The 25,586-nt window shown below is 46.4% G+C and overlaps 1 protein-coding gene across 1 annotated transcript in view; it reads right to left on the bottom strand.

Annotated features, from left to right (window-relative positions):
- LOC138261625 (SCO-spondin-like) overlaps nt 1–25,586 on the bottom strand; it is a 1,514,343-nt gene that overhangs the window by 982,555 nt on the left and 506,202 nt on the right. The window contains exon 52 of the mRNA XM_069210750.1: nt 2,786–2,953. Coding sequence (XP_069066851.1) covers nt 2,786–2,953 — 168 coding nt within the window. The remainder of the gene's footprint in view (nt 1–2,785; nt 2,954–25,586) is intronic.

Here is a 25,586-nt window from a genome sequence, read left to right as displayed (position 1 = left end):
GCAACTCTGTCCAAGTGACTCCCTCAGTCCAGTGACTCTTCAGTCCAAGTTTGGTGGAGGTAAGTCCTTGCCTCCCCACGCTAGACTGTATTGCTGGGAACCGCGTGTTTTGCAGCTACTACGGCTCCTGTGCACTCTTCCAGGATTTCCTTTGTGCACAGCCAAGCCTGGGTCCCCGGCACTCTAACCTGCATTGCACGACCTCCTGAGTTGTCGTCCGGCTTCGTGGGACCCTCTTGTGCAACTTCGGGTGAGCTCCGGTTCACTCCACTTTGTAGTGCCTGTTCCAGCACTTCTGCGGGTGCTGCTTGCTTCTGAGTGGGCTCTTTGTCTTGCTGGACGCCCCCTCTGTCTCCTCACGCAATTGGCGACATCCTGGTCCTTCCTGGGCCACAGCAGCATCCAAAAACCCTAACCGCGACCTTTGCAGCTAGCAAGGCTTGCTGGCAGTCTCTCTGCACGAAAACACCTCTGCACAACTCTTCACGACGTGGGACATCCATCCTCCAAAGGGGAAGTTTCTAGCCCTTGTCGTTCTTGCAGAATCCACAGCTTCTACCATCCGGTGGCAGCTTCTTTGCACCCACAGCTGACATTTCCAGGGCATCTGCCCACTCCCGACTTGATCGTGACTGTTGGACTTGGTCCCCTTGTTCCACAGGTACTCTCGTCTGGAAATCCATTGTTGTTGCATTGCTGGTGTTGGTCTTTCCGGCAGAATTCCCCTATCATGACTTCTATGCTCTTTGGGGAACTTAGGTGCACTTTGCACCCACTTTTCAGGGTCTTGGGGTGGGCTATTTTTCTAACCCTCACTGTTTCTTTACAGTCCCAGCGACCCTCTACAAGGTCACATAGGTTTGGGGTCCATTCGTGGTTCGCATTCCACTTCTAGAGTATATGGTTTGTGTTGCCACTATCCCTATGTGCCCCCATTGCATTCTATTGTGACTATACATTGTTTGCACTGTTTTCTATTGCTATTACTGCATATTTTGGTATTGTGTACATATATCTTGTGTATATTTGCTATCCTCATACTGAGGGTACTCACTGAGATACTTTTGGCATATTGTCATAAAAATAAAGTACCTTTATTTTTAGTATATCTGTGTATTGTGTTTTCTTATGATATTGTGCAAGTGACACTAGTGGTACTGTAGGAGCTTCACTCGTCTCCTAGTTCAGCCTAAGCTGCTCTGCTAAGCTACCTTTTCTATCAGCCTAAGCTGCTAGACACCCCTCTACACTAGTAAGGGATACCTGGGCCTGGTGCAAGGTGTAAGTACCCCTTGGTACTCACTACAAGCCAGTCCAGCCTCCTACATTGGTTGTGCAGCGGTGGGATAAGTACTTTGCAACTACTTACCACTTTGTCATATTGTACTTTTCATAAGAGAAAAATATACAAAACAAGTTCAGTGTATGTACACCTAACCAAAAAGTTTTGCTTTTCTTCTCTCACTTCTTTGCTAAGTGCTGAAAAGTACCTCTAAACTTTCAAAAAGTTCTTTAAAAGTTTTAAAAGTTTTTTTTCTTCTCTTCTTTACAAAGTTCTGAAACTTTTTCTTTCTTTTTCTGTCCCTTAAACCTTTTCTATCATGTCTGGTACAGGCCAAACTCTTGATCTGGCCAGCATAGCTTATGACAACCTTAGCTGGAAGGAAGCAAGGAGTTTCTGCACCCTTGTCTCACCGATGCCGCAGGACACCGTCACCGGGCAGCTGCCTGCACCGTGGCCTGTGAGCACCGCATGTTGCATCGTCCTGCTTTGCAGCACAGCCCCGAAGCCATCCACACCGGCGCTCCTGACTTAGTCAGCCCAGAGTTTGACCTGCAATGCGTGTGACTTCAAGGGCCCGACAGTCCCGCACCGACCTCTGGAGCTGACGCCAGCGACAACGCACTCCGGATCTCATAGCCCTACATTTCCAAGGTACTATTTGCGGGTCTTCCCGACACCGTAGCTGGCCCATGACAACGCAGCCGGCCAGAACTGTTGGATTAGTTGTTCACGATGCTGTGATAGCACCAGACGGAGCTATTGACTTCAAGGAACCGTATCTTTAAGTTATTTATTGCAAAATTCATATCTTTATTACTCTATGTTGGATTATTCGTGTTTTGGTCTTGTTTTACACAGATAGATATTGGCTATTTTTCTAAAACTGTGTGGTGTCCTTTTGAAGTGTTTTCACTGTATTACTGTATGTTATGTGCAAATGCATTACACTTTGCTTCTGAGATAAGTCTGACCACTTGTGCCAAGCTAACAAGTGGGTGAGCAGGAGATATCTGAGCTTGGTATCTCCCTTATCCTGACTAGAGTGAGGGTCCCTACTTGGACAAGGAGCAAACCGACTTTCAACTAGACACCTCATTTCTAACATAGGGCAATTTGACATTATCCTATTCATGTGTAGTGCTTCCACATACCCTCCTCCTTATTGGTGCAAGCCAGCCCCATTAATTTATTAAATTATCTGTCTCTCAGACAGGGCCTGAGGGGCAAGTAATTCTTCTGGTTCAACCCCTAGCTCTTACATTTATCTTGTCCTCCTACACTGCCCCCCAATACTCATCTATATTGTATTAAAGTCCCAATTTCCTCAAATATAGAAGGAGTAGCATAAACATTTCGTGACAGATTAATGCATTTGAAAAGTAGGTAAGCGCTGGAGTAGAGTCAGTCATATGTCTGAGTCCATTAAACTAAATGTCCAATCTAATGTACAGAGGTACGTAGTACTGATAGCCACCAAAGATGCAGCGAGACAGGACTCACCTCCTACTCCTCCCTCTTCAAACGTTGTAGGGTTTATCAGAGTGACTGTTTTGTCCACAGACTTGGCTTCACTGCTCTCATTGGCTGTTCCAGGGAGTCTGCCAGGTGTGAATGCAGTCCCCCCTGCAGTGACATCAGAGGGGTGCTTTGTCATCGGTGAAATGGTGCCTTAGAATGACAGAAAAGTCATATTTAACTGATAGACAAAGGTCAGAAGAAATTTAAGAGTACCTTAAGGAATTCCGATACGTGTTCAGTACTCATTTAGAACCATTATGTGGCAGCCTTTTGCTAACTGTAAAGGGTTAATAATATTGTGATGGGGCCACAAGAGAGGAGAAGACGGGGCTTGCATCTTGGGATAGTGGCAGGCAGTGGCACGGGGATAAAACAAAAATAAAAAATGAATAAAAAAAGAAACTTACCTGATTGTTCCCGCCGCTCTCTGCCACTCTCCACTGCACTGCAGGCTCCCAGCCTGCCCTGCAGCCAATCATGACTCTGCTCAAAACAGCGTTATGATTGGCTGGAATGCCCTGGCTGGGTGCTCCAACGCAGACTGGGAGCCTGGTACGGCTCTCTCTAACTCGGCAACACAATACCAGGCTAGAGAGATCCCTTGTGGCATGTGTGTTTGGCTAGCCCAAGACAGCCGGCCAAACATGCATGCACATTGAGGGGAGTGCTCTGTGCACTCCCCTCAATGCTCGTCACCCCCATGGCCCGTCCCCATTTAGAACCATTATGTGGCAGTCTTTTGCTAACTCTAAAGGCTTAATAATATTGTGATGGGACCACAACCCAGAGGCAGTTGCGGCTGGCGACTTGGGAAAGTGGCAGAGTGGGGGTGGGGGATAAAATTAAAATAAAATATAAATTTAAAAAACGTACCTGATTATTATGGCCGCTCTCCACCACTCTCCACTGCACTGCAGGCTCCCAGCCTATCCTGCAGCCAATCAAGATGCTGCTCAAAGTAGCGTTATGATTGACTGGAGTGCTCAAGCTGGGCAACGCAGACTGGGAGCCTGGGACAGCTCTCTATAACTCAACAACACAATCCCGGGCTGGAGAGAGCCCTTGTGTGCATGCGTGATTGGCTGGCCCAACACAGCCGGCCATACATACATGCGCACTGAAGGGAGTGCTCTGGTCACTCCCCTCACTGCTCGACCCCCCATGGCCCTGTCCCCTTTAAAAATAAAACGATATGAACATTGTTTATTATTGTTTTATTTTTAAAGGTTTGCAGCTCCTGCTGAAGATGGTGGGGTGTGGGGGAGCGCGACGCTCCTCCGCCCTAATAGAGGAGCTGCCCCTACCCAGATATAGTAGTCATTCACATAAGCATTACCAAATATAGGAAGTAATATTTCAGGTTACATGCATATTGTTTTATGTACTCTTACACGTCCTACTCCCTATTAGTAAAAGTGCAAATAGTGCACAGTCCTTTCTAATTGTACTTAATGTACATAGATATTTCGCCAATATTCCCTTTTTATTCCAATATTAGATGTTGGTGCCAATTCACAAAAGTATGAAAGAGTACATAAGAGATTACTGTAAGAGGCACACTTTACACACTTAAAAATACCTTTGTGAAAAATACCTTTGAAAATAGGTCAAGTATCTTTATTTAGCAGTTGATCCATATGAATTGCCATCCAATACCTCTAGAAGCACTGTATTTCACAATAAGGCTGTCTACCGAAAAAACATGACCACAACCTTCAGCTTTCAAAGATATAAGATGTTGGATGGTATTTTAGATTAGGGCCCTGGATAAGTCTAACTAAAATAAGAAACATCTGTCGGGTACATAGCGCGCTTTATAAATTCACTGATTGATTGATTGATTGATCTAACATTCAGAAAAGCTTAGTAAGACCAAATTTTATTCACATCACTTTTCCACTTTAAAAAGAACGTAGTCATAACCTTCTACCTCACTCCCCCACTAACTAGCAATGTTTCCTATTGACTCCTTCAACAAGCTATTCTCAGCTCTTTAGAGCTTAACTTCATCTTTGCAACCCCACCATCCTCCACATATGTTGCCTCCCTATTGTAATGTCTTCCCCAGGCCCACAGCATGCAGATGAATTAAGCCACATGGGTGCTGCGATCAAATATTACTTTATTCCTCAGCATACACTAACACGCTGCACATTACATCATACTTTCCATTAACCACACTTTGACACCTCTCCCTACATTACGTACTTCCTTTTCAGAGTCCATCTAGAACCACGAAGATTCTAGTGCACATACCATCAAGATGCTACATCTCCCCCTTTGCTAAATAAAAAAGTGGCAGCCATCACCATAATCACATTTCCTCAATTAGATGGCGAGCCGTTCTCTCACTTGTCTGTCAGCTCTGGTGATTTAAGATGATTGAGTCTCACCTTGAATGGGCGACCACGCCTTAAGCTCATGCTCATGAGCCGGCCCTGCTGGCTGGGTTGCTCCCTGTACAGTTTCAGGACTCGACAAGTGTTGTGGTAGGTGCTTGAAATGTGATGTGTTCCGAGGGATGGATTGTCCAAGTCAATGTGCTGTCACCATATGCCCTTTGCACGCCACAACCAGCAGGATCAGCAGCAAAAGGAGTCTTCGTTTTTAGTCTGCATTTCTGCTTAATTAATACCCAGTCTCCTTTGTCAGAAACTGTCTCCTAGGCATAGCAAAGCTGATCTGCATATGTATAAATTTATCTTTTCCAAGCTGCGTCTGTGTCGTACATCTTGTCAGTATTCACTGGTCGATCAGGGACCCATTGAGGCAGATTTGTTCTGATGGCTCTCCCAAATAGCAAGCTTGGCAGGACTCTCACCAGCTGGGGATTAACAGGTTGATCAATAGGACTGGAGTTCCTGGCAAATGGCTTGGTTCAAATAGATTCCATCCAAGGACACTAGCTGAATGACCCTCTTGTGGTTGCCAATTAATTGTTTGACTATGCCATTGGCTTGGGGCCAGAGAAGCATACTCTTTTGGTGTTTTTCATTGAGGTGGATGAGAAATTCTTTGAACTCTGGTGTTAAAGGGAGGGTCAGTATCAGATGTAAGAATTTTGGGGATGCCCCACGTTGAAAAGATTTCATCAAGCCAGTCTATGACTTTGTCATGAGTTGTCAAAGATAGGTCCTTCACTAAAGGAAAATGTGAATGTTCATCTATGACTACCATAAGCTGGTCTTCATTTCGTAAAGGCCCAAAAACGTCAACTGCAACTCTCCCCAAGGAATGGGCAGAAAGACCAGATATTGTCACTGGGTGTTGCGTCACTTTAGGGGGCAAACAATTGCAAATGTGGCATGCTTTCAGTTCTTTCTCGACTCATTCATCAAGTCGAGGGAACCACACTCGATGTTTTAGTGCTGTTTTGGTGACTACAACACCATGGTACCCTTTATAGGCCAGCTCAATGACCCGCTGTCTGAAGTGGCCAGGGTTAACAATTCTCAAACCTCGTAGTATCATGCCTTCTTGGGTGACTAACTCATCCTGTACATTTTTGAATTTTTGCAACTCTGAATTATCAGCAAGGGGCCGGTTCTTTCTCCTCCATGACTGCGTGGTAATTTATGTTCATGTATTTTTCTATATTGGTGGCAGCAATGATTTGTTCCACAGACAGGGCTGCTGGAGTTCACAATAATGTTGAAATATGCTTCAGCTGTCTTGAATGTCGAATGGTGATGATGCAGCGGCACTCATGAAAGGTAATCTGGTGGGTTTTAATCCTTCTCTGTTTTGCGCATGATCTCAGTCATATTCTTGAAGTTGTACCCTTCCTATCTTGATGTGAAAGGGCATCTTAGTCTTCATGTTTCCAAAGATTGTAAGCAAGGCCTGGTGGTCTGTGATGATGGTGAATGGTTTTCCATAGAGGAATACAAGACAATGTTTGCCGACCTACCACAGCCAGACTCCTTCTCCTGCTGATAGTAAGCACGTTCTGTATCAGAAAGACTTTGACTGGCATAGGCCATAATGTGTCTCACAGCATCCGAATGGTGATTTTGTTGAGCATGTCGCCCAAGCCCTACCAGGCTCATATCCCACTATTTTAGCATGCAACTTGTGGTCAAAGAAGCCATTTCCATTACATTTTCTATCAAATATGTAATGCCTTTATAACTCTGGTCACATTTCGGAAATCACTAGAATGGTATTACACTTTGTCAAGACTCTCATTGGGGCACTTACTGAAACAAAATTGTGGATGTATCTCGAGCAATAGCTGGCCATACTTAAAAAAGACCGCAGCATGGTGATATCTTTGGGGGGCAAGAAGATGATAGTGCTTGCACCTTGTCTGGATCTGGAGTCATCTCTCCATCAGAAAATATGTGCCCAAAATATGAGTTTGGTTTTGTGAAACTCACACTTTACGGCATTTAGAGTGTGACCTGTATCCACGAGTAGCTGTCACACTTGGATAAGGGCTTTGTCGTATTCTATTTGTGTTTAAAAAAAAAAAAAGTATATCACCACTGTAATTGAAAGCGTGTGTAACAGGCTGTATCACTCAGTGACTAACATCCTGAAGAATCTCAGCAGCTGAAGATATTCCAGAACTCAGTCTCCGATATCTGTATAAACCAACATGAGTTGAAAAGTAGTAATGTACCTACAGGTGTCCTCCAAATTGAGTTGACGGTACCACCCTTTATTCAGGTCGAGAAAACATTTTGGCTCCATTCAAGTGCATGATCATGTCTGCTCTGCATGGACCAGGATGTCTCTTCCTCTCAATGGCTTTGTTTGTCTGGCGCATACTGAGGCAAATGCCTACTGCTACTGTCCTTATTTGGTACACACCTTTGTGTTTGATGGAGTGAGGCAAGGCACAGGGAAGAGGCTGTTAAAATGTTCTACTGGGATGATGTTAATCGATTCACCACTGCATATGATGAAAAGTATTGGATGATCATTTACTTTCAGCTTGATTTTGGGACAGTGTCCAAATGACGTTTGTCACTCTGTTTGGAGAACTTTCTTTGAGTTATGATCTTCTTTATGCGCAGCCAACCCCACATGTGCATGCCTCCGTTTGATGGCTATCATAAGTGCACACTCATCTTCTTCTCTAGTACTTGATAGTGACATTTGAAAACCTTTGTACGATGAACTTAATGATGACTTATTTTGCTTGTCTTCTACTTGTTGCAGCTGATGATGTTTTTCACCTGTAGGGGCATGGCGTAAATGCTTCTAGAAAGTTCTTCTAGCCATTTTCTCTTGCTGTTGTGATGCAATTAAGTTTTCTTTGGCTCAGCACACAGTTATGAAGTGGTTCATTTTTCCACAACTATTGAAAACCTGCCCTACACTTGAACAGTAACCTTTATGGGCAATATAAATCCACATCAGAATCACAGTTTTGTTATCTTTGAAGATGTTGAGCGATAGGTGTCACTTTTATGCTTGTTCTTGCTTTTCACAGTCATTGCCAAATTGTGGTGTGCTGTTTCTCTCTTGCATGTCAGCAGCTTGTTGATCTGCTCGTTCTTCTGCTCTCACAGCCATCAGCATTTATGTGTTTCTCTTAGCCTGCCCCTTCTAAATGAATCTGAAAGGCAGCCATCAATGATTCTGAGTTGCATGGCTTCTTCGTCAGAAGTCACAGCGCTTGCAATCTTTAATGAGTACATCGAGTCAACTGACTCATCCATTGTTTCACCAACCTGTGGTCGCACTTGGATGAAGATAAACCTTTAATAGTCGACATTCAGCATTGCACTGAACTCAGCCTCTAGTGCTTCTTTTCCGTATTGGTATGACTTTGCATCAGTCTGAGATTTTCTTAAGCATTTCTTTCATTCTGTTATCTGCAAGGTTTTTCAAATATTTGATGATCTTCTTGCTATCTTCTTCTTCCTTTATTGCATCGATGAAGTGATCAAATGTTTTGATCCGCGCTACCTACCTGGTTCCAATGCTTTGCTTCTTGGAAGCGTCGAAAAGTGGTGGTGGCTTCAGGAACACGGCCGCATTGTATTTTGCACCTCCTTCTGCCGCCACTGAGAGCATGTGTTGTTCAGACATGTTTCACTACCCAGGGTTTCACTGCCCAAAAACTCCTGCAAACAGAGGTCGCTGCTGAATTAAGTTCTACCATGTGCTTCAATCCCCCTCGATGGTAAGTAGGGTTTGTGTTTTCCGTATCTTTTTGATGTGATCGTTGTTTCTTGCTTCGTCTGAATGGTTGTCCTGTATATGTATGGCACAATCTCTTTGTCGAACACCTCCTAGTTTGGTGGGCATTTTGAATGTGCTCTTTTGCAGAGCCTTTTATCCCTTCCGCAGCTGTGTACATGCTGGAGCAGGGCTTTCACTCCACATGTGGCCAATGCTTAATTTGTAAAAGAACGATTGTCGGTGCCTGCAGCTCTGCTGAGACCTTGCAGCCAGTGCTGTTACATGTCAGTGCGTCGAACACCAAGGCTGAGTAGTCTGGACCCCACCTCATGCCTCTTTAGACAATAAGACACTCCATACGTCTTTATCTCTGACTTGTAAGTTCCGACTTTTTCCCTTTGTGAAGGTTTTCCATATTTCTCCTTCTATTTCTAGTCAACGCCCTACTGAAAAAACCTATGGCGGACCCAAGCGACCTGAAGAACTTCAGCCCCATCTCGCTCCTCCCATTCCCTGCCTAAGTCATAGAGAAGACCGTCAACAAGCAACTTACCAACTTCCTTGAAGACAACAGCCTACTCGACCCCTCTCAGTCCGGATTCCGAGCCAATCACAGCACAGAAACCGCCCTCATCTCAGTCACAGACGACATCAGAACCCTGATGGACAACAGAGAAACAGTCGCCCTCATCCTCCTCGACCTCTCGGCTGCCTTCGACACCGTCTGTCACCGCACCCTAATAACCCGCCTCCTCTCCACCGGGATCCAAGGACAGGCCCTGGACTGGATCACCTCCTTCCTCTCCAACCGCTCCCAAAGAGTCTACCTCCCACCTTTTCGCTCAGACCCCACTGAGATCATCTGCAGCGTCCCACAAGGCTCCTCGCTCAGCCCGACACTCTTCAATGTCTACATGAGCCCCCTCGCCGACATCGTACGCACACACAGCATCATCATCACGTCCTATGCCGACGACACTCAACTGATACTTTCCCTCACCAAGGACCCCACCAGCGCCAAGACCAACCTGCAAGATGGAATGAAAGACGTCGCAGATTGGATGAAACTCAGCCGTCTGAAACTGAACTCAGACAAAACGGAAGTCCTCATCCTCGGAAACACCCCGACTGCCTGGGACGACTCCTGGTGGCCCACGGCCCTTGGCACCGCACCGACCCCCTCAGACCACGCATGCAACCTCGGTTTCATCTTGGACCCACTTCTCACCATGACCAAACAAGTCAACGCCGTATCATCCTCCTGTTTCCTCACCCTCCGCATGCTCCGAAAGATCTTCCGTTGGATCCCCGCCGACACCAGAAAGACTGTGACCCACGCCCTCGTCACGAGCCGCCTGGACTACGGCAACACCCGAAACGCAGGAACCACAGCTAAACTCCAGAAACTTCTGCAACGAATTCAAAACACCTCCGCCCGCCTCATCCTCAACATACCCCGCAACAGCCACATCTCCGCCCACCTGAGACACCTGCACTGGCTTCCCGTCAACAAAAGGATCACCTTCCGACTCCTCACCCACGCACACAAAGCCCTCCACAACAAGGGACCCGAATACCTCAACCACCGCCTCAGCTTCTACACACCCACCCGTCCTCTTTGCTCCGCCAACATCGCTCTCGCCGCCGTCCCTCGCATCCGCCGCACCACTACGGGTGGGAGGTCCTTCTCCTACCTGGCGACCAAGACATGGAACTCCCTCCCCACCATCCTCAGGACCACCCAGGACCACTCCGCTTTCCAGAGACTACTCAAGACCTGGCTCTTCGAGCAGCAGTAACCCCTTCCCCCTAGCGCCTTGAGACCCGCACGGGTGAGTAGCGCGCTTTATAAATATTTATGATTTGATTTGATTTGATCTTTTCTATTTGTGTGTTTTTCCCTCTCTTGCTCTCGGAAAATGTCTGATGAAGAAAAATATTTGCAGGTCCCCAAAAATAAGTGTCGGAGGGCCTCACTGGCAACCACTGGCTCCAATTAGGCACTGGGTTGCCCGGAGAAATCTTTTTGATGACCATGAAAACCATTCCCCTACAGACATGTTAAAGATGATAAATGTGACATTCTGCCACTAACTATTTAGATGTACAATGATTTCTGTGTTGAGTCAGTATTTCTTCTATTTTCCTTTGCTAATGGACATGTGTAGAAATGGAACTCCAAGCACTGGTGGAAAGATGTGTCACTAGCCCCTATGTGATTGTTTGACTTGCCCTATTTCTTCCCACAGTGAACCAGAAGTTTTCAAGTCCAGTATGAGTGCTCAGGGCTTTAGTTTTGAACCTCCAGCACAGTGGGCTCTGCTGGACATGGGGTACATGCACAGGGGCTGGATGTAAGGAGGTTGTGAGTATTACAGCCACCCCCAGAAATAATCATGCTGGAGTTCAGAAGGTGAATGAGCAATAAAGATGCCTTTTCATTTTGTGTTTATCTTGTCACATTTGCTGCATTTTCAAAGACAAAGGTTAAATGTAAGGCTATGGGTTCTGACAAATTCCTGCTTATTTAGAAACTAGAGTGTACTTTCATGTGTCTGACTGCACAGTGAGAGGATTTGGTAAAAGTGATCTAGGTGACAATCCTGCTGGGGTACAGGAAACAAACAGAAAGATGATGGGATGCCTGTTTTTTCCAACACACATTTAAATATCAATACATTAACTAAACACATGCTTCAAATTATATCAGCAGTTAAGAAAGCACAAATGAAGCCCTTTTTAATAATTCTGAAGGGTGAAGGGAACAGATTTTAGGAGGATCAAAATAAAATCAAGAAACTTTACTTGGTGATGAGCAAATGCTTAATTTCTGAAACCTGATTTCCACACATTATCGTTTTTGAGCCATATAGTTTTAACAGTAAACTGCATGTCTATGCAAATTTAGTTACCATTTCAACAGGAAATGTACTTCTGTAAATGCTACCTCACCAGTGCCTCAAAATGTACAACCAGCTAAATACCACACCCATACCACTCTAATGCTAAATGGGCATTTGCTACACCTGTTCTTTATGTGACACTTTAATTTTTTACAGTCCCTATGACTTCAGTGATATAGCATTAATAGCAGCACCCCCACCCTGACAATAGTTCAAGGACCATTGGGAAAATCCAAAGAGTAACTCCACTTGTAGTGATGGATGGTGAGTACCCCTCAGCAGTCTGTCCAGAGACAGAAGGTTGCATGTTGCCACTGAGCGCATATTATGGATGGTAATGAGGCGATGGCGCAAGTAACACTGAAATAAATAAGAACATTTAATGTTTTTCACATGTGGGCCCACCAGCATGGCAGACATTAGGTGGCCCTTCATCTTTCATTATGAACCAAATACCATGACCTTTATTTATGAACTTCATCCTAATAAAACGGTTCTTCATGCCAATTACTGAGCCCACTTATTTACCAAAGAACTGTTTGAACACTTTTGAATTTATGTAGTTCCTGACACTTGTTTCATGCTCTTTTGCATTCTTGGAAGAGTATAACGTTTTGTTTTTTGTAACCAATTTGCATGCAGTGGCATTTAAAGTCCCAGTGTCCAAGGAATAAGGTAAAATAAAAGAGGACTTCAAGTGAAAGTGTTTGTGGGGCAGGGCTAGCCACCGAAGTTGGCGGCGGCATGAAAGCGAAGCACTAGCCTGGCTCATAAATGATTCTGTAACTAACAGTGCCACAAGCCGGTATTAAGAACGGGTGAAGGTGTCCGAAGACGGGTAGGGCACAAGCCAACAAGGGAAGGCTGGTGGTTATCTCTCCCCTGCACAAGCGGCGTGGCGTAGACAGGTGCGGAAGACCACAGAGGTCCCGCACAAATTGGTGGCCTTGTGGCGGCAGTGAACACCACACGAGTCTGGAGGAGGTGAGGAGCGCAGCCGTAGCGTTTGCGCCCCTCCCCCCGGCATCCCTGTGGTGGACACGGGCAGTGCAGGAGTACCGGGCTCACGGTACACGGCTGGGGGGGCAAAGGGAGAGAGGCCCAGAGGCAGACTACCTGCAGCAGTGCGTGTTTCCCCCGGCTGGGTGGTGGAAGAAGGCCTCAGTGAGTGCATGGGAGGTACTGTGCCCCTGTGTGGTGCCTGACCATGGTCTGTGGTATTGCAATAACCATGCGGGGAGATGCTGGGCACTAGAACCCCCCCCATGAAAAGGACCTGACACCTGGGGGAGCTCCAACTCGCTGGAGGGATCTTTGGCAGAGGAGACCGGCTGACCGAGATGAGACATACCAGGCTGTGTGCATGGCAGGCCCTGCCGTGTGTGGGGGCGTCCCTTATTGGGCCTACTGGGACCTTGAGCGGGGGAGGCCACCTACCAGGAATCGATTCCTCCCCCCCTCGCAGGCCTGAGTGATAGGAAGCAAAAGGGCCTGACATCTCAGGACACTTGCCGAAGCTCGCAGGCGGAAGCCCCGGAGCTCCAAGACTACATACCACTCTCAGACTGCGTGGGCTGCCGGGACACTTGGAGTCACCAGTAGCTGTGTGGGACCAAAGTTGGTGGCAAAAGGTCCCCCCAGTGTGCTCATCTATGTATTGCCTGGGAGCAACAGGGCCCTGAATATTGGCTCTACTGGGGAAGCAACACCCTAAGCCCCAGGGGTCGTGGGCAGTTAGCCTTGAAACTGGACAACGTGCTGAAGTACTGATGCTGCAACTTGCAGTTCACCTACCTCAAATGCAAGACACCCACAAAAGAAAGGGCAGGCAATTGAGGAGTCTAAGAACACACTCTGGCAAGAGATATGAAAGGTGTCAGCCGAGCTGGGCCTCCTGCGGACCAACCACCGAAAACTGTCCAAAAGGGTGAAAAACAAAGAGGATGAACTGACCGACCTGGGAACCTCGCATTGAGTGCACCAGACCCAATTAACTCACCTCACAGACCGAGTACAGCAGCTAGAGCATCAGGCAGAAGACGCTGATGGTCGAAGTCGGCGTAACAACGTACGTGTCATTGAACTCCCGGAGGGGGCCAAGGGTGTGGACATGGTGGCTTTACTGGAACCTTGGATGAAATCTGTCATCAACAAGGAACAATTCACACAGTTCTTGGCATTGGAAAGGGGTCATAGAGTCCCGGCCCAACCTGCCGCATTTGGAAGACCACCCAGTCCGGTTGTGGCCAAGTTACTGCACTACAAAGAGCGGTACCTACTAATGCAGAGAGCGTGAGAGGCAGGCCCTTGCGAGGTAGAGAATAGTAGAGTCAATATGTTCCCCAATTACACAGCAGCAGTGCAGGCTAAATGGGCATCCAACATGGAAGTGAAGAGAACATTATGAGCGGAAGGGATCCAGTATGCCTTGTTATTCCCCTCAAAATTTAAGATAATGTGGGATGGCCGCACCCATTTCTGTCAGAGACCCAAAGAGGCATGGGCCTGTCTTGAAACCTATAAAATTGGGGTAGACGGACTTGGAACAAATAAGCCCACAACATCTAGGCACCGAAGGAAGAGACACCGTTCCAAGGACCAACCTCACACTGATCGTGTAACGAGGCCATACAACTGCAAGTGAGCCAACAAGAAGAAAGCGCCGATCCAGGCTGCAGCATCCCTGACAGAGTCACCCACCTCTGATAAGGAAAGGAATTATCTTATTGATGTCCATGAGACGGAGGACACCTCTGGCCTTGAATCAGTCACTTGCACGCTTGAAGAAACCCCTAATGTGACACCCCAAACAGCAGAAGACATTATTTAGTAGGTGGCACCTGTCAATTCTGTGAATGACTTTTAACCAGGAGCAGCAGTTTAAACACAGGCCTGGGCTGATCTGGCAAAATTGATGGTCTACTTTACACCCATGACTATTTCACCCCCACTCACCTTTGGACTGCTCCTGAAGGATGATGATGACTAAATGCCAAAGATTGACTTCACTGGTTTGGGCGGTCGGCCGTTGCCAAACTGCTCTGGTGATGGGGAGTTGGGGTTCGATTATTATTATTGTTGTTGATTCCCAAGTATGTAATTGGTGTGAGGTGGTGGAACTGTGGGGTGCGCAGCGGGGATGGAGGGGGGCAGGAATGCAGGACAATATACACTGTGAAAGTATGTTGAATAGTACCACTACCTTTAAAATTATATCCTGGAACATACGGAAGATGGGCACCGCATCAAAACAACATAAACTCCAATGAGACGAGGGCCTAGATGGGTGAAATAGGTCAACTTACTTTACACCTACCCCATAGCAAGATTGGGCACACGATTTCAAGTAGCTATGAGATCTACAGAGGGACTAGACAGGGTTGCCTAATCTCGCCCTTACTATTTGCCATAGATATGGACCACTGGCGGAGAGTTTCAGGACTATAGGCCGGGGTGGGGTATGCTCAGAGGAGGTGTCTCACACATTATCTCCCTTTATGCAGACAAGCTCCTTATTTACTTACGAAATGGGAATGCTGTGTTGCCCCAGGGGCTCCAGTTACTAGACGACTTTGGCAGACATTCGGGCCTACAGCTAAAAAGATGGAAGACGTGTTCTTCCAATGGTTGAAGGGGTGCTACTTCACTATCCTGCCCAGGAGATGTACTCTGGACCCCCTGAACGTTTCGATATCTGGGAATCTGGATCTATCATGACTTAGGAGACCTCAGAGAAGGCAATTTGGTTGGAGTGTGCTGTGTATTGAGGACCGCAGTAGCTTTCTGGAGCTCGTTGAGGCTTTCCACCGTGGCACGGGTCACACTTTCCAAAATGGCGATGCTCTCCAGACTCCTTTAATACTTTGCTAACCTGCCATTGGCTATTCCAGCGTCATGGTTTTGAACCCTCAAAACACTCCTACGAGAGTTAGTGTGGGACGGGGGCATCATCGTGTGGCACTGGTGGCGCTCTACCCTCACCCACAAAGTCCCCGACTTTGAGTTGTATTACCTGGCGGCCCATCTCCAGTGGCCGGACAATGGCTTGGACTCATTAGTGATGATTCTGGACAGAGAGACTGCATGTGGTGAGGGATTCCTGGTCTGACTCCTTCATGGAAGGCGGGTACCCCCAGACCAAAGATATTGGTGTCCATGGCCTTGACTGCCTGGTGTAGAGCACTTAAGAGAACGCACATGACTGCCCCTATGCCTCGGCTCTGCCCCTAATTGAACTGCCGCATGGCGAACCCTGCTCCTCCTTTACCCCTGGACAGCTAAAATTTTGGACGGAGGTCAGGCTAAAGACTGTGGGGGACTGCTACTGTCGCGTGGGCTCTCATTATCCTAAATGAGACTACTGGATTTCTAGGTAGCAGGGTTGTTCCTGGTGTGGGGGACTAAGTCTTACCCACTTGTAAGGACCACTGTCACCCCAAATCCGATTTTGCTCCGGCTAACTAGCAGTGCCTCATTTCTCCCAAGGGGAAGAGATGATTGGGCAGCTGAGCGCATGACATCTTTGGAACTTCTCAGGGAAGTCGTGGTCACTCAGATCCAAACCAGCTCTCTCATTTACAGTATGATCTCATATGCAAATGACAAAGGCAGTTTGAGTTTTATAGATTGTTTCAATAAAACAACTGCATTTTAGATATTAAGGCGTGAGCCGCGATAACCAGAACCATACAACACAGTAGGATTGAAATAGTCACGAGGAGAGTGAAACATAAGAATAACGCTATCATGGTGTTAATAAATTCTACTCTCTCTCAGTTAGTTCTATTTCGAGCACAGCATGTTAAGCTTCTAACTTGCCTTTTAGATTCCCTGGGAAGCCATCAACCCTCATACCTGAGCAAAGGCCTGTGATCTGGTTCAGCATCTGCAACGAGGCAGTCAGCGTCTAGTTGTGGTTCCCTGGTCGGAATCTCCCTCTTGCGTGTATTAGGACAAGGAAGTGTTTTTATAACTAACATGTCAGTGTGATCACAAAATGTCCCTACGCAAGAATGCCAAAGACTAAACTCCTACCACATCTATCGGCAATGTACCAGACTGTATCCTTGACTGAAGCACAGAGTGAACAAGAATGTGTTATTGAAAACTCCAGTGCTGAAGTAGGCTAAACAGTGTGATATAAAAAATAAAACAAGACCATAGAACTGGCTATTTGAAAAATAACAGTATGAGGCTGAATAAAAAGCATTTAGAGCAAAGTGCACAGAAGCTCTATGCTGCGAGCAAAGGAATAAAATACATCCAGGGCAAAGTGCACAAAGGCCTAACGCCTGAAGCTAACGCGCAAAGGATACATAAAACTGACCACACTATGCTGGCACACTAAGGGATGCTGATTCCTTTTCAGGATTTAACTGAACAGACAGACCTTCCCACCTGACAATTCTTAATATACGAGGCCCTCATCTGAGCCCTGAAAGAACTATGGGGCAACAGAAGTGAGGAACCCCTTACGGCTGCATTTCTCCAAATCATGCTATCGGGGGGATCTCACTTGGTGACATGGATTTTCAGAGCACTGAATAGGATGATTGAGACGTTGCTGGGAGGACTGCGACATAAATGGCACACAGATATAGGCAGAATCATGACGGACGCCTAAAGGGCTAGTACCCTAGCATATGCACACAAGGTCTCACGAAATACACGCATGAAGTACATACAGTACAATTACATTCATAGGACCTACCTCACTCCAAACAAAATTAACTGGTTATATGAAGTGATGTGAGGGCATGCCCCCGATGCCAGCTGGTTTATGCTGACTTTTGTCACATGACCTGCGAATGCCCAACACTAAGACTTTACTGGGGTTGAGTCCTTGCACGGCTCAACAGCGCATTAGATAAGCAACTGGATAACAGGCCAGCTGTATGCTTACTGGGTCTCTTTGAAAGGTCTTCTCCCAAAAAAGGATGTATAATCAATGAAGGTTAGAGGTATGATATACCCATAATCCCAACCCCCCCTGCAGATACACACACCTGGCAGGGACCCCTGTGAGATTCCCCACGCGCCGCCCTCAGTGCCCCCCCCCTGTTACGGATGGGCAGGGGGGTACATTGGGGAACATGAGGCGCTGCAGCCAGGTGATTACACCCGCACACCATACAGTCAAATTTCACACATCTGGGCAAGTTACTTGAATAGTTTGTTACTTTACCGTCTAACGGTAATGCCACTATGAATCTGTGGTTGCCATGACACCTGCATTGAGGACTACCACGCTTGAATATAGAATTGTAACGAGTGCCACCCTGAGTTTGTGGTATTACAATGTATGAACCAATCACCCAGTGGTGGTACCGGATGGAATGTGGTACGTTCGTGTACTACGTTAGGGCATCGTGAATAATAATATGTATGATTTGAAATACCATTAAATAAAAGTATTGAAAAAAAGAGAAAGTCTTCACTGTTCATCCAGCCTTAGACCTTGGGTCTCCTCAGCAATATGTTAGTGTAGAAGATACAGTTAATCTCCTCAGCAACATGTTACTGTAGAAGCAAATATGTGCAGAGAAGCCTTTTCAAGTGTGACTCCCCCACGCGGCAAGTCAGAACTTTAACAGTTCTTTATTTCTTGACATAAATGTGAGCATCATGGTACTTGATGCTTTAATGCAGTGTGCAGTATGCATTTTCAATGGTAATATGTGCTTAATTTCTGCTGATTGTTGTAGGTGGTGGACACCGCCACTCATTTTTAAGGACTGGGTCATATTTTTAAACATCATACATCTTCATCATCCTCATCATGACCAGATCAAATGAGAGAAAGACAGAAGAGGAAGAAAGAAATAAGAAAGAGAAAAAAGGTAGGAAAACAGTGACAAATGGAAAAATCAAGTAGGAAAAAGGACATGCAGGAGTGAGATAAAGAGACAGGAAATGTAAGGTGGGGGAAGAAAGAGGCATCAATTTAAACTAATACAAAGTAGCATTGGTATTTAGCAGTCTTTGCATTCAGTGCTGCTGTGAGCTCCTAAGAAAAGCTTTGAGCCCCTGCACTTATATCAATTTTTACAAATTAGCCAATGAACGCATTAGGTTGGAACACTGAGATAAGGTGCGGAAGCCAGTCACTTGAGAGAGTATGGAAGACCCCTTTAAGAGTTCTACTAGCAGTCAAATGAGAAGAAAAGTTCTCATGTCTGTACTTGACCTTAAGTGACTCTTTCCAGGAGCCACACCAGTTTCTCATGGGCCCCAATGTAAGGAAGAAAATCGGCCTCCTGACAGCTGTTTGAATGATAAAGTACAGCAATATTCAGGGATCAGTAGGTTGAGACTTAACCACTGCTAACCAATGCCAAAGTGCATATGCTTTCTGTATAAATTGTATTGGTGATTGGTTTATCCATGATTGACATATCTGATTCACTAGTAAGTCCCTAGTGAAGTGAACTAGAGGTGTCTAGGGCCTGTACATTAAATGCTACTAGTGGGCCTGCAGCACTGGTTGTGCCACCCACATGAGTTGTCCTGTAAACATGTCTCAGACCTGCCACTGGAGTGTATGTGTGTGCAGTCTTGCACTACCAATTGAACTTGGCGAGTGTACACACTTGCCAGGCATAAACCTTCCCTTTTTATACACGTAAGACACCTTTAAGGTAGGCCCTAGGTAGCCCCATGGCTGATAAAAGGTAGCACATGTAGTCATGTGTTTTACATGTCCTAACAGTGAAATACTGCTATACTCAGGTTTCACTGTTGCAAGGTCCAGCTCTCCCATAGGTTAACAAGGGGGCTGCCTTTAAATAATATTTACGTGCAGATTCCCTTTGGGAGCAGAAAGAAATGTGGAGTTTGGTGTCTCTGAACACACAATTTAAAAATACATCTTTTATTGAAGATAGTTTTTAGATTGTTAGTTTGAAAATGCCACTTTTAGAAAGTGGGCATTTTTTTTGCTTAAACCATTCTGTGACTGTTTGTGGATTCCATGTCTGGGTCATACTGACAGTTGGGTTGTTGTGAATTCCCTCAACACAGTGACACAAAGGGAGCGGGGGTGTAGCCTGCATATCCTGATGGGCCATCTGAGTTAAAGTGGAGTGAGGAGTGGTCACTTATACCTGAATAGGCTGTGCCTGCCCTCACACAATGGAGTCTCCAACCCCGTGGTGTGAGTCTGGAGCCAGACCTGGGCAATGAAGGATCCTGTAAACAACAAAGACTTTCTTTTGAAGTTTGCCAACTTCAAAGGCAGAAAGGGGTATAAGTATTGGACCCAAAACCCCTGAAAATCAGATTTCTTTAAGACCACTTTTGGATTCAAGAGGAACCTCTGCCAAGGAGAAGAGATGAAGAGCTGAGGAGAAGTGCTGCCCCTGTCTGTGACTGTGCTTTGTTTGGCTATCCTGCAGTTGCTGCTTCTGCCTGTGAAAGGGGACAAAGACTGGACTTTGTTGTGCATTCCTGCTTGAGAAGAATCTCCAAGTGCTTGAATTGAGCTAGCCTCCCGTTGTGGAAGTCTCAGCGCAATCAAAGACTTCCTCTGTCAGTACGTGGACTCGCTGGTGAGACTCCTGCCCTTAGAAGTGGTGCCCCATCTAGCCCTTGGGCCCTTGAAAGGGGAAGCTGGTGGAAAAGGACTGAAAACCCATGCACAGAATGCCATGCTGGGAACTTTTTGATGCACCATATGCAACGTGGCTAATAAATGATGTGCCGCCGGCTTCGTGGATGAAATCTACACTCCACCTGCATCACGGCTGGGAGATCACGCATCGCGGGCAGAGAAACAATGTGCAACACCCGCTTGCGGCTGCTGATAATGACGCAAACCCCACGCAGCGCAGTTTTCTAACATCGTGTGGCCGGATTTTCCATGTATCGTCCCTTGGCATCAGAGTCAACCCGACTCTGCGCAGATCCGAGGCACCCTGTCCGGAAATCAATGCATTACTTTTTGTGAGGGAGAAAAACAATGCATCGCAGACCCGATCGGAGAAGAAACAACACATGATCTCCCTTGCGAGTGAGGAATCAACGCATCACTGACTTTTCTGACGCATGCTTACCAGTGCGGCTTTATTTTTTACACAAATCATGTACTTTGTGTAAAATCAACATTTCTATTGTTTCTATGGAGTAAGACTCTTATTCTTTTGAAAATTCAAATCTTGACTTGTGTATATTGGATGTTTGTCATTTTGGTCTTGTTTGATTTAGATAAATATTACCTATTTTTCTAAACTGGTGTGGTGTACTGTATTACTGGGTGTGTTGGTACAAATACTTTACACATTGCTTCTGAGTTAAGCCTTCCTGCTTGTGCCAAGCTACCAAGGGGGTGAGCGGGGTTTAACCAGGTGTGTTTCTCCTTTGCCCTGACTAGAGTGAGGGTCCCTACTTGGACAGAGTGCAAACTGACTGCCAGCCAGAGACCCCATTTCTAATACAACCCAGTCAAAAAAAGGACACATAAACCGGCGGCCATGTTAGGAGTCATCGGCTAAATCATAATCTACGTCGGTAGTGTGCCCATATGGTAATAATTGAGGCACTAAAAATAGCATTGAATCAAAACTATCCTAGTGTGCAAGCAAGAGCTGGGTAAAGGTAAAAGAAGGGCAGTCATTTGTAGGCATTAAGTGGAGCAATCGGCAAATGAGTCGTGATGTCGGTATTGACAGTGCCCCTGAATAGTCTAAGTTGCAGTCTTTAAGTTTTATACTCAGGTCGTTAAGGCAGTCAGTAGGCATCAATCCATGTGGGTAGAGGGACTCGACCGAATCCTCTGGAAGTATTTTAATGGGTCAACGTTGTCCAAGGAATGGCATCGTTCAGTCCATCAGTGTCAGTGTGGAGCTTGAATACCCAGCGTTGTTCCAGTCTGAACAATGCGTGTGTGGGGTCATTCGTAAATTTGGGGGCATCCAGTACCACCCAGTGTAAGTCATCAGGACTGTGGGGAGCGTCCAGAAAATGTGCACATAATTTTGTGGTGATGCGTCCACATCTAATATTGCTCCTATGTTCGTTAATCCGTACTTTGACAGGTCTAGAGGTCATACCTACGTATAGACGCAGTTCGTAGTATTGCAATTTGTATGTTTGGTAAGGCGCCATTGGCCTATCGGTTCCAACTCTAGAGTCTTGGTGTGGCTAGTCAGTTGGCAGACGTTGCAATGTCCACAAAGATAGTGACTTACTACAGGGGGAAGGCTCCAGAGTGTAGTTTGTGTCTGTGTCTGAAGTATGCCATTGGGACGAGTGTGGTAAAGACAGATCTTTAATATTTTGAGATCGTTTAAACGCAAAGAGCGTCTAGAAGCCAGGTTGTCTAGAGGTAGCTGTAGGCAGAGCAGCCAAGGCTGAACTAGTGGACATGCAAAGCTCTTGCAATACCACTGTAGTCATGCAGTACTTACACACATGAAAGACAATACTCAGTGTTACAAAAATAAAGGTACTTTATTTTAGTCACGCAATGCCAAAAATACTTTGGAGACTATACTCCCTTAGCAGGAAAGTAAATTAAACATTATATACACTAGTAAACGAAAACAGGTAAGTACATAGCAGGAAAACAGTGCAAATAGTGAAAATCACAATAGGTTGCAATGGGCCTAGATGGAACACAAACCATATACTAAAATAGTGGAATGCGAAAGTCGGTTTCCCACCTAGGCAAGTGTAGTGTGTAGAGGGGCGCTGGGAGTATAAGAAAACACCAAACGTAAGTAAAGTACCCCACCCCAGAGCCCAGGAAAGCAGGAGTAAAATACAGCAAGTTTCCTCAGAACACACTAGAATACGATAAAGAATTATGCAAAAAACAAGCAAGACTGCAAGACATCAACGATGGATTCCTGGACCTGAAGACCTGTGGAGAGAGGAGACCAAGTACAAGAACAGCTGAAGAGTCCAGGACTAACAGGAGCCACTGCTAACCCAGATGAAGGTGCAAAAGTGGATTCTCCGGTTAGAAGAAAAAGTACACAAATGCACCAAAGAAGATAGCTGCGGGTTCCTGTTTGGTGCAAGAGATGTCCCACATCTAGTAGATGGATGCAGTGGATTCCGCCAACAAGCCTTGGCTCACGCAAAAGATGCGTTTGGCGGCAAAAGGCGCTACCTCGACCCAGGAGGGACCTGGGGGTCCTAACTTGGACTGAGGAGACAGAGGGGGCTCTCAGCGCTTCAGAGAGCCCTCAGAAGACCATGCAGCACCCCCAGGAGTCCCAGGACACGGGGACAAAAGAGTTGCAAATCGTGGTCATCGCAGCACTACACCACAGGATCCTACACCGCCGGAGAACAGCTCAGGGAGCTGAGTGTCGCAGAATAGAGTGCTGGGGACCTGGGTTACGCTGTGCATGAAGGATTTCTTGTGGAAGTGCACCGAAACCCTAGGAGCTGCAAAACACGCAGTGCACAGGGGTACCATCTGGCTCGGGAGGCAAGCTCTTACTTCCACTAAATTTGGACAGCTGGACCTTTGGACAGTCAGGGTCACTTCGGTCCACAACCTGCGTTCCAGGATCCACGCTCGTCGTCAGGAGAGGGGGACCCAGAGTACCGTTCATCACTGCAGAGAGGTGCCTGCTGAAGCAGGGAAGTGACTCCATCACTCCACAGGAGATACCTTTGGTCCTTCTGGTGCAGAATGAAGACAAGCAGTCCTTGGAGCATGCACGACCTGGAAACTGTTGCAGTTGCTGGCAGGAGCTGAAATTACAGAGTTGCATCAGCCGTCTTGGATACTTTGTTGCAGTTGTAGAGTTCCTGGAGCAGTTCTGCAGTTTATCCGATGGTAGAAGGTGAAGCAAAGGTTGCAGAGGAGTCCTGTTGGAGTCTTGCACACCGAATCTGAGGAAGCACCCAGAGGAGAGACCCTAAACAGCCCTGAGAGGGGGATTGGTCACCTAACCAGGTAAGCACCTATCAGGAGAGGTCCCTGACGTCACCTGCTGGCACTGGCCACTCATATGCTCCCAGAGTTCCCTGACTATCCCGAAAACAAGATGGCAGAACCCAAGGCCACTATGGAATAGCTTTGGGCACCATGAATGGGGTGGTGATGGACAGGGGAGTGGTCACTCCCCTTTCCTTTGTCCCGTTTTGTGACAGAGCAGGGACTGAGGGTCCCTGAACCGGTGTAGACTGGATTCTGCAACGAGGGTATCATCTGTGCCCCTCAAAGCATTTCCAGAGGCTCTGAGGGGATACCCCTCCCATGTAACACCTATTTCCAAAGGGGGAGGGGGTAACACCCGACCCCAGAGGAAATGCTTTGTTCAGCCTTTCTGGGATTGGGCTGGCCATGCCCCAGGATGGCAGACACCTGTCTGTGAGGTGGCAGCAGCTGGGGCTGCAGTGGAAACCTCTGAGAGCTGGTTTGGCAGTATGGGGGTCCATGGTGGAGCCCCAAGGTGCATGGAATTGGCCCCCCAATACCAGAATCGGATTGGGGGTACAATTTCCAGTTCTTTGACACCTCACATAGCCATGTTCGGGGTTACCATTGTGAAGCAACATATATGTATTGATCTATATGTAGTGCACGCTTATAATGGTGTCCCCCAATCACGAAGTCTGGGAAATTGGTCCTGGACAACGTGGGGGCACCTCTGCTAGTGCAGGGGTGCCCTCACACACAGTAACTTTGCACCTAGCCTTCAGGGTCTGAAGGTTAGACATATAGGTGACTTATAAGTTGCCTGGTGCAGTGAAAATGGCTGTGAAATAGTGCTTACACTATTTCACTCAGGTTGCAAAGGCGGTCCTGAAGGAGTGTTTGTGTGAGCTCCTTATGGGTGGCAAAAGAAATGCTGCAGCCCATAAGGATCTCCTTGAACCCCAATGCCCTGGGTACCTAGGTACCATATACTAGGGATTTATAAGGTGGGTTCAGTATGTCAATCTGGAGTTGAATACGGAGTCACTAGACTACAGTGACAAATTTGGAAACAGAGAGAGCATGAGCACTGGAGTTCTGGTTAGCAGGACTCCAGTGACACAGTCAATCATCCTGACAAAACAGTAAAACATACTGACATATAGGTCACAAACTATGAGCACTGGGGTCCTGACTAGCAGAATCCCAGTGAGCCAGTAAAAACACACCGTACTTTCCTACAAAAACAATATTAAAAACTATTATATTTAAAAAAAATATATTTTGTAAAAAAAAAAAACATTCTCGACAACAATCTTTCTGCATCACAATATGTTCATATTACGATATTGTATTTCTGATATTTCTGTCTCTCGTTATTTACACCTCAATATTTTGTCCAGAAAACCCAACCCCCTCATATCTCCAGCTTGGATGACAACACAGTTCACAGCCTGCTGGGGGCCACTGGAGGCTAAGGTTTTATTAACATACTCTGTAAAAGCGTAATCACCCATATATGTACATATATATATATATATATATATATATATATATATATATATATATATATATATCTCACTTGTGGTTAACACTCCGGACACTTTTAAAAATTGTGGAAGACCAGGGCTTCAGATCTACACACACTTGAGGAAGACGACTGGAGGAAAGCCCTGGCAGCCCCTACAGAAGCCATGCCATCCCCTACGAAGTCACCATTAATTTTCAATTCTGCACCATTCAGTTAAAGCATCTACAGCAGGCTTATCACACAGGGGAGAGGCCATGGGAAATGGAGACATCCAGAAACCTCCCATGTGTTGCTCAGCACCCACAGGTGACTTTCTTCACACTCTTTGGGGCTGTGCTTTAT

Source organism: Pleurodeles waltl, chromosome 10, assembly GCF_031143425.1.
Source record: "Pleurodeles waltl isolate 20211129_DDA chromosome 10, aPleWal1.hap1.20221129, whole genome shotgun sequence".
NCBI classification, from domain to species: Eukaryota; Metazoa; Chordata; class Amphibia; order Caudata; family Salamandridae; genus Pleurodeles; species Pleurodeles waltl.
This window is presented reverse-complemented; position numbering and strand designations above follow the sequence as displayed.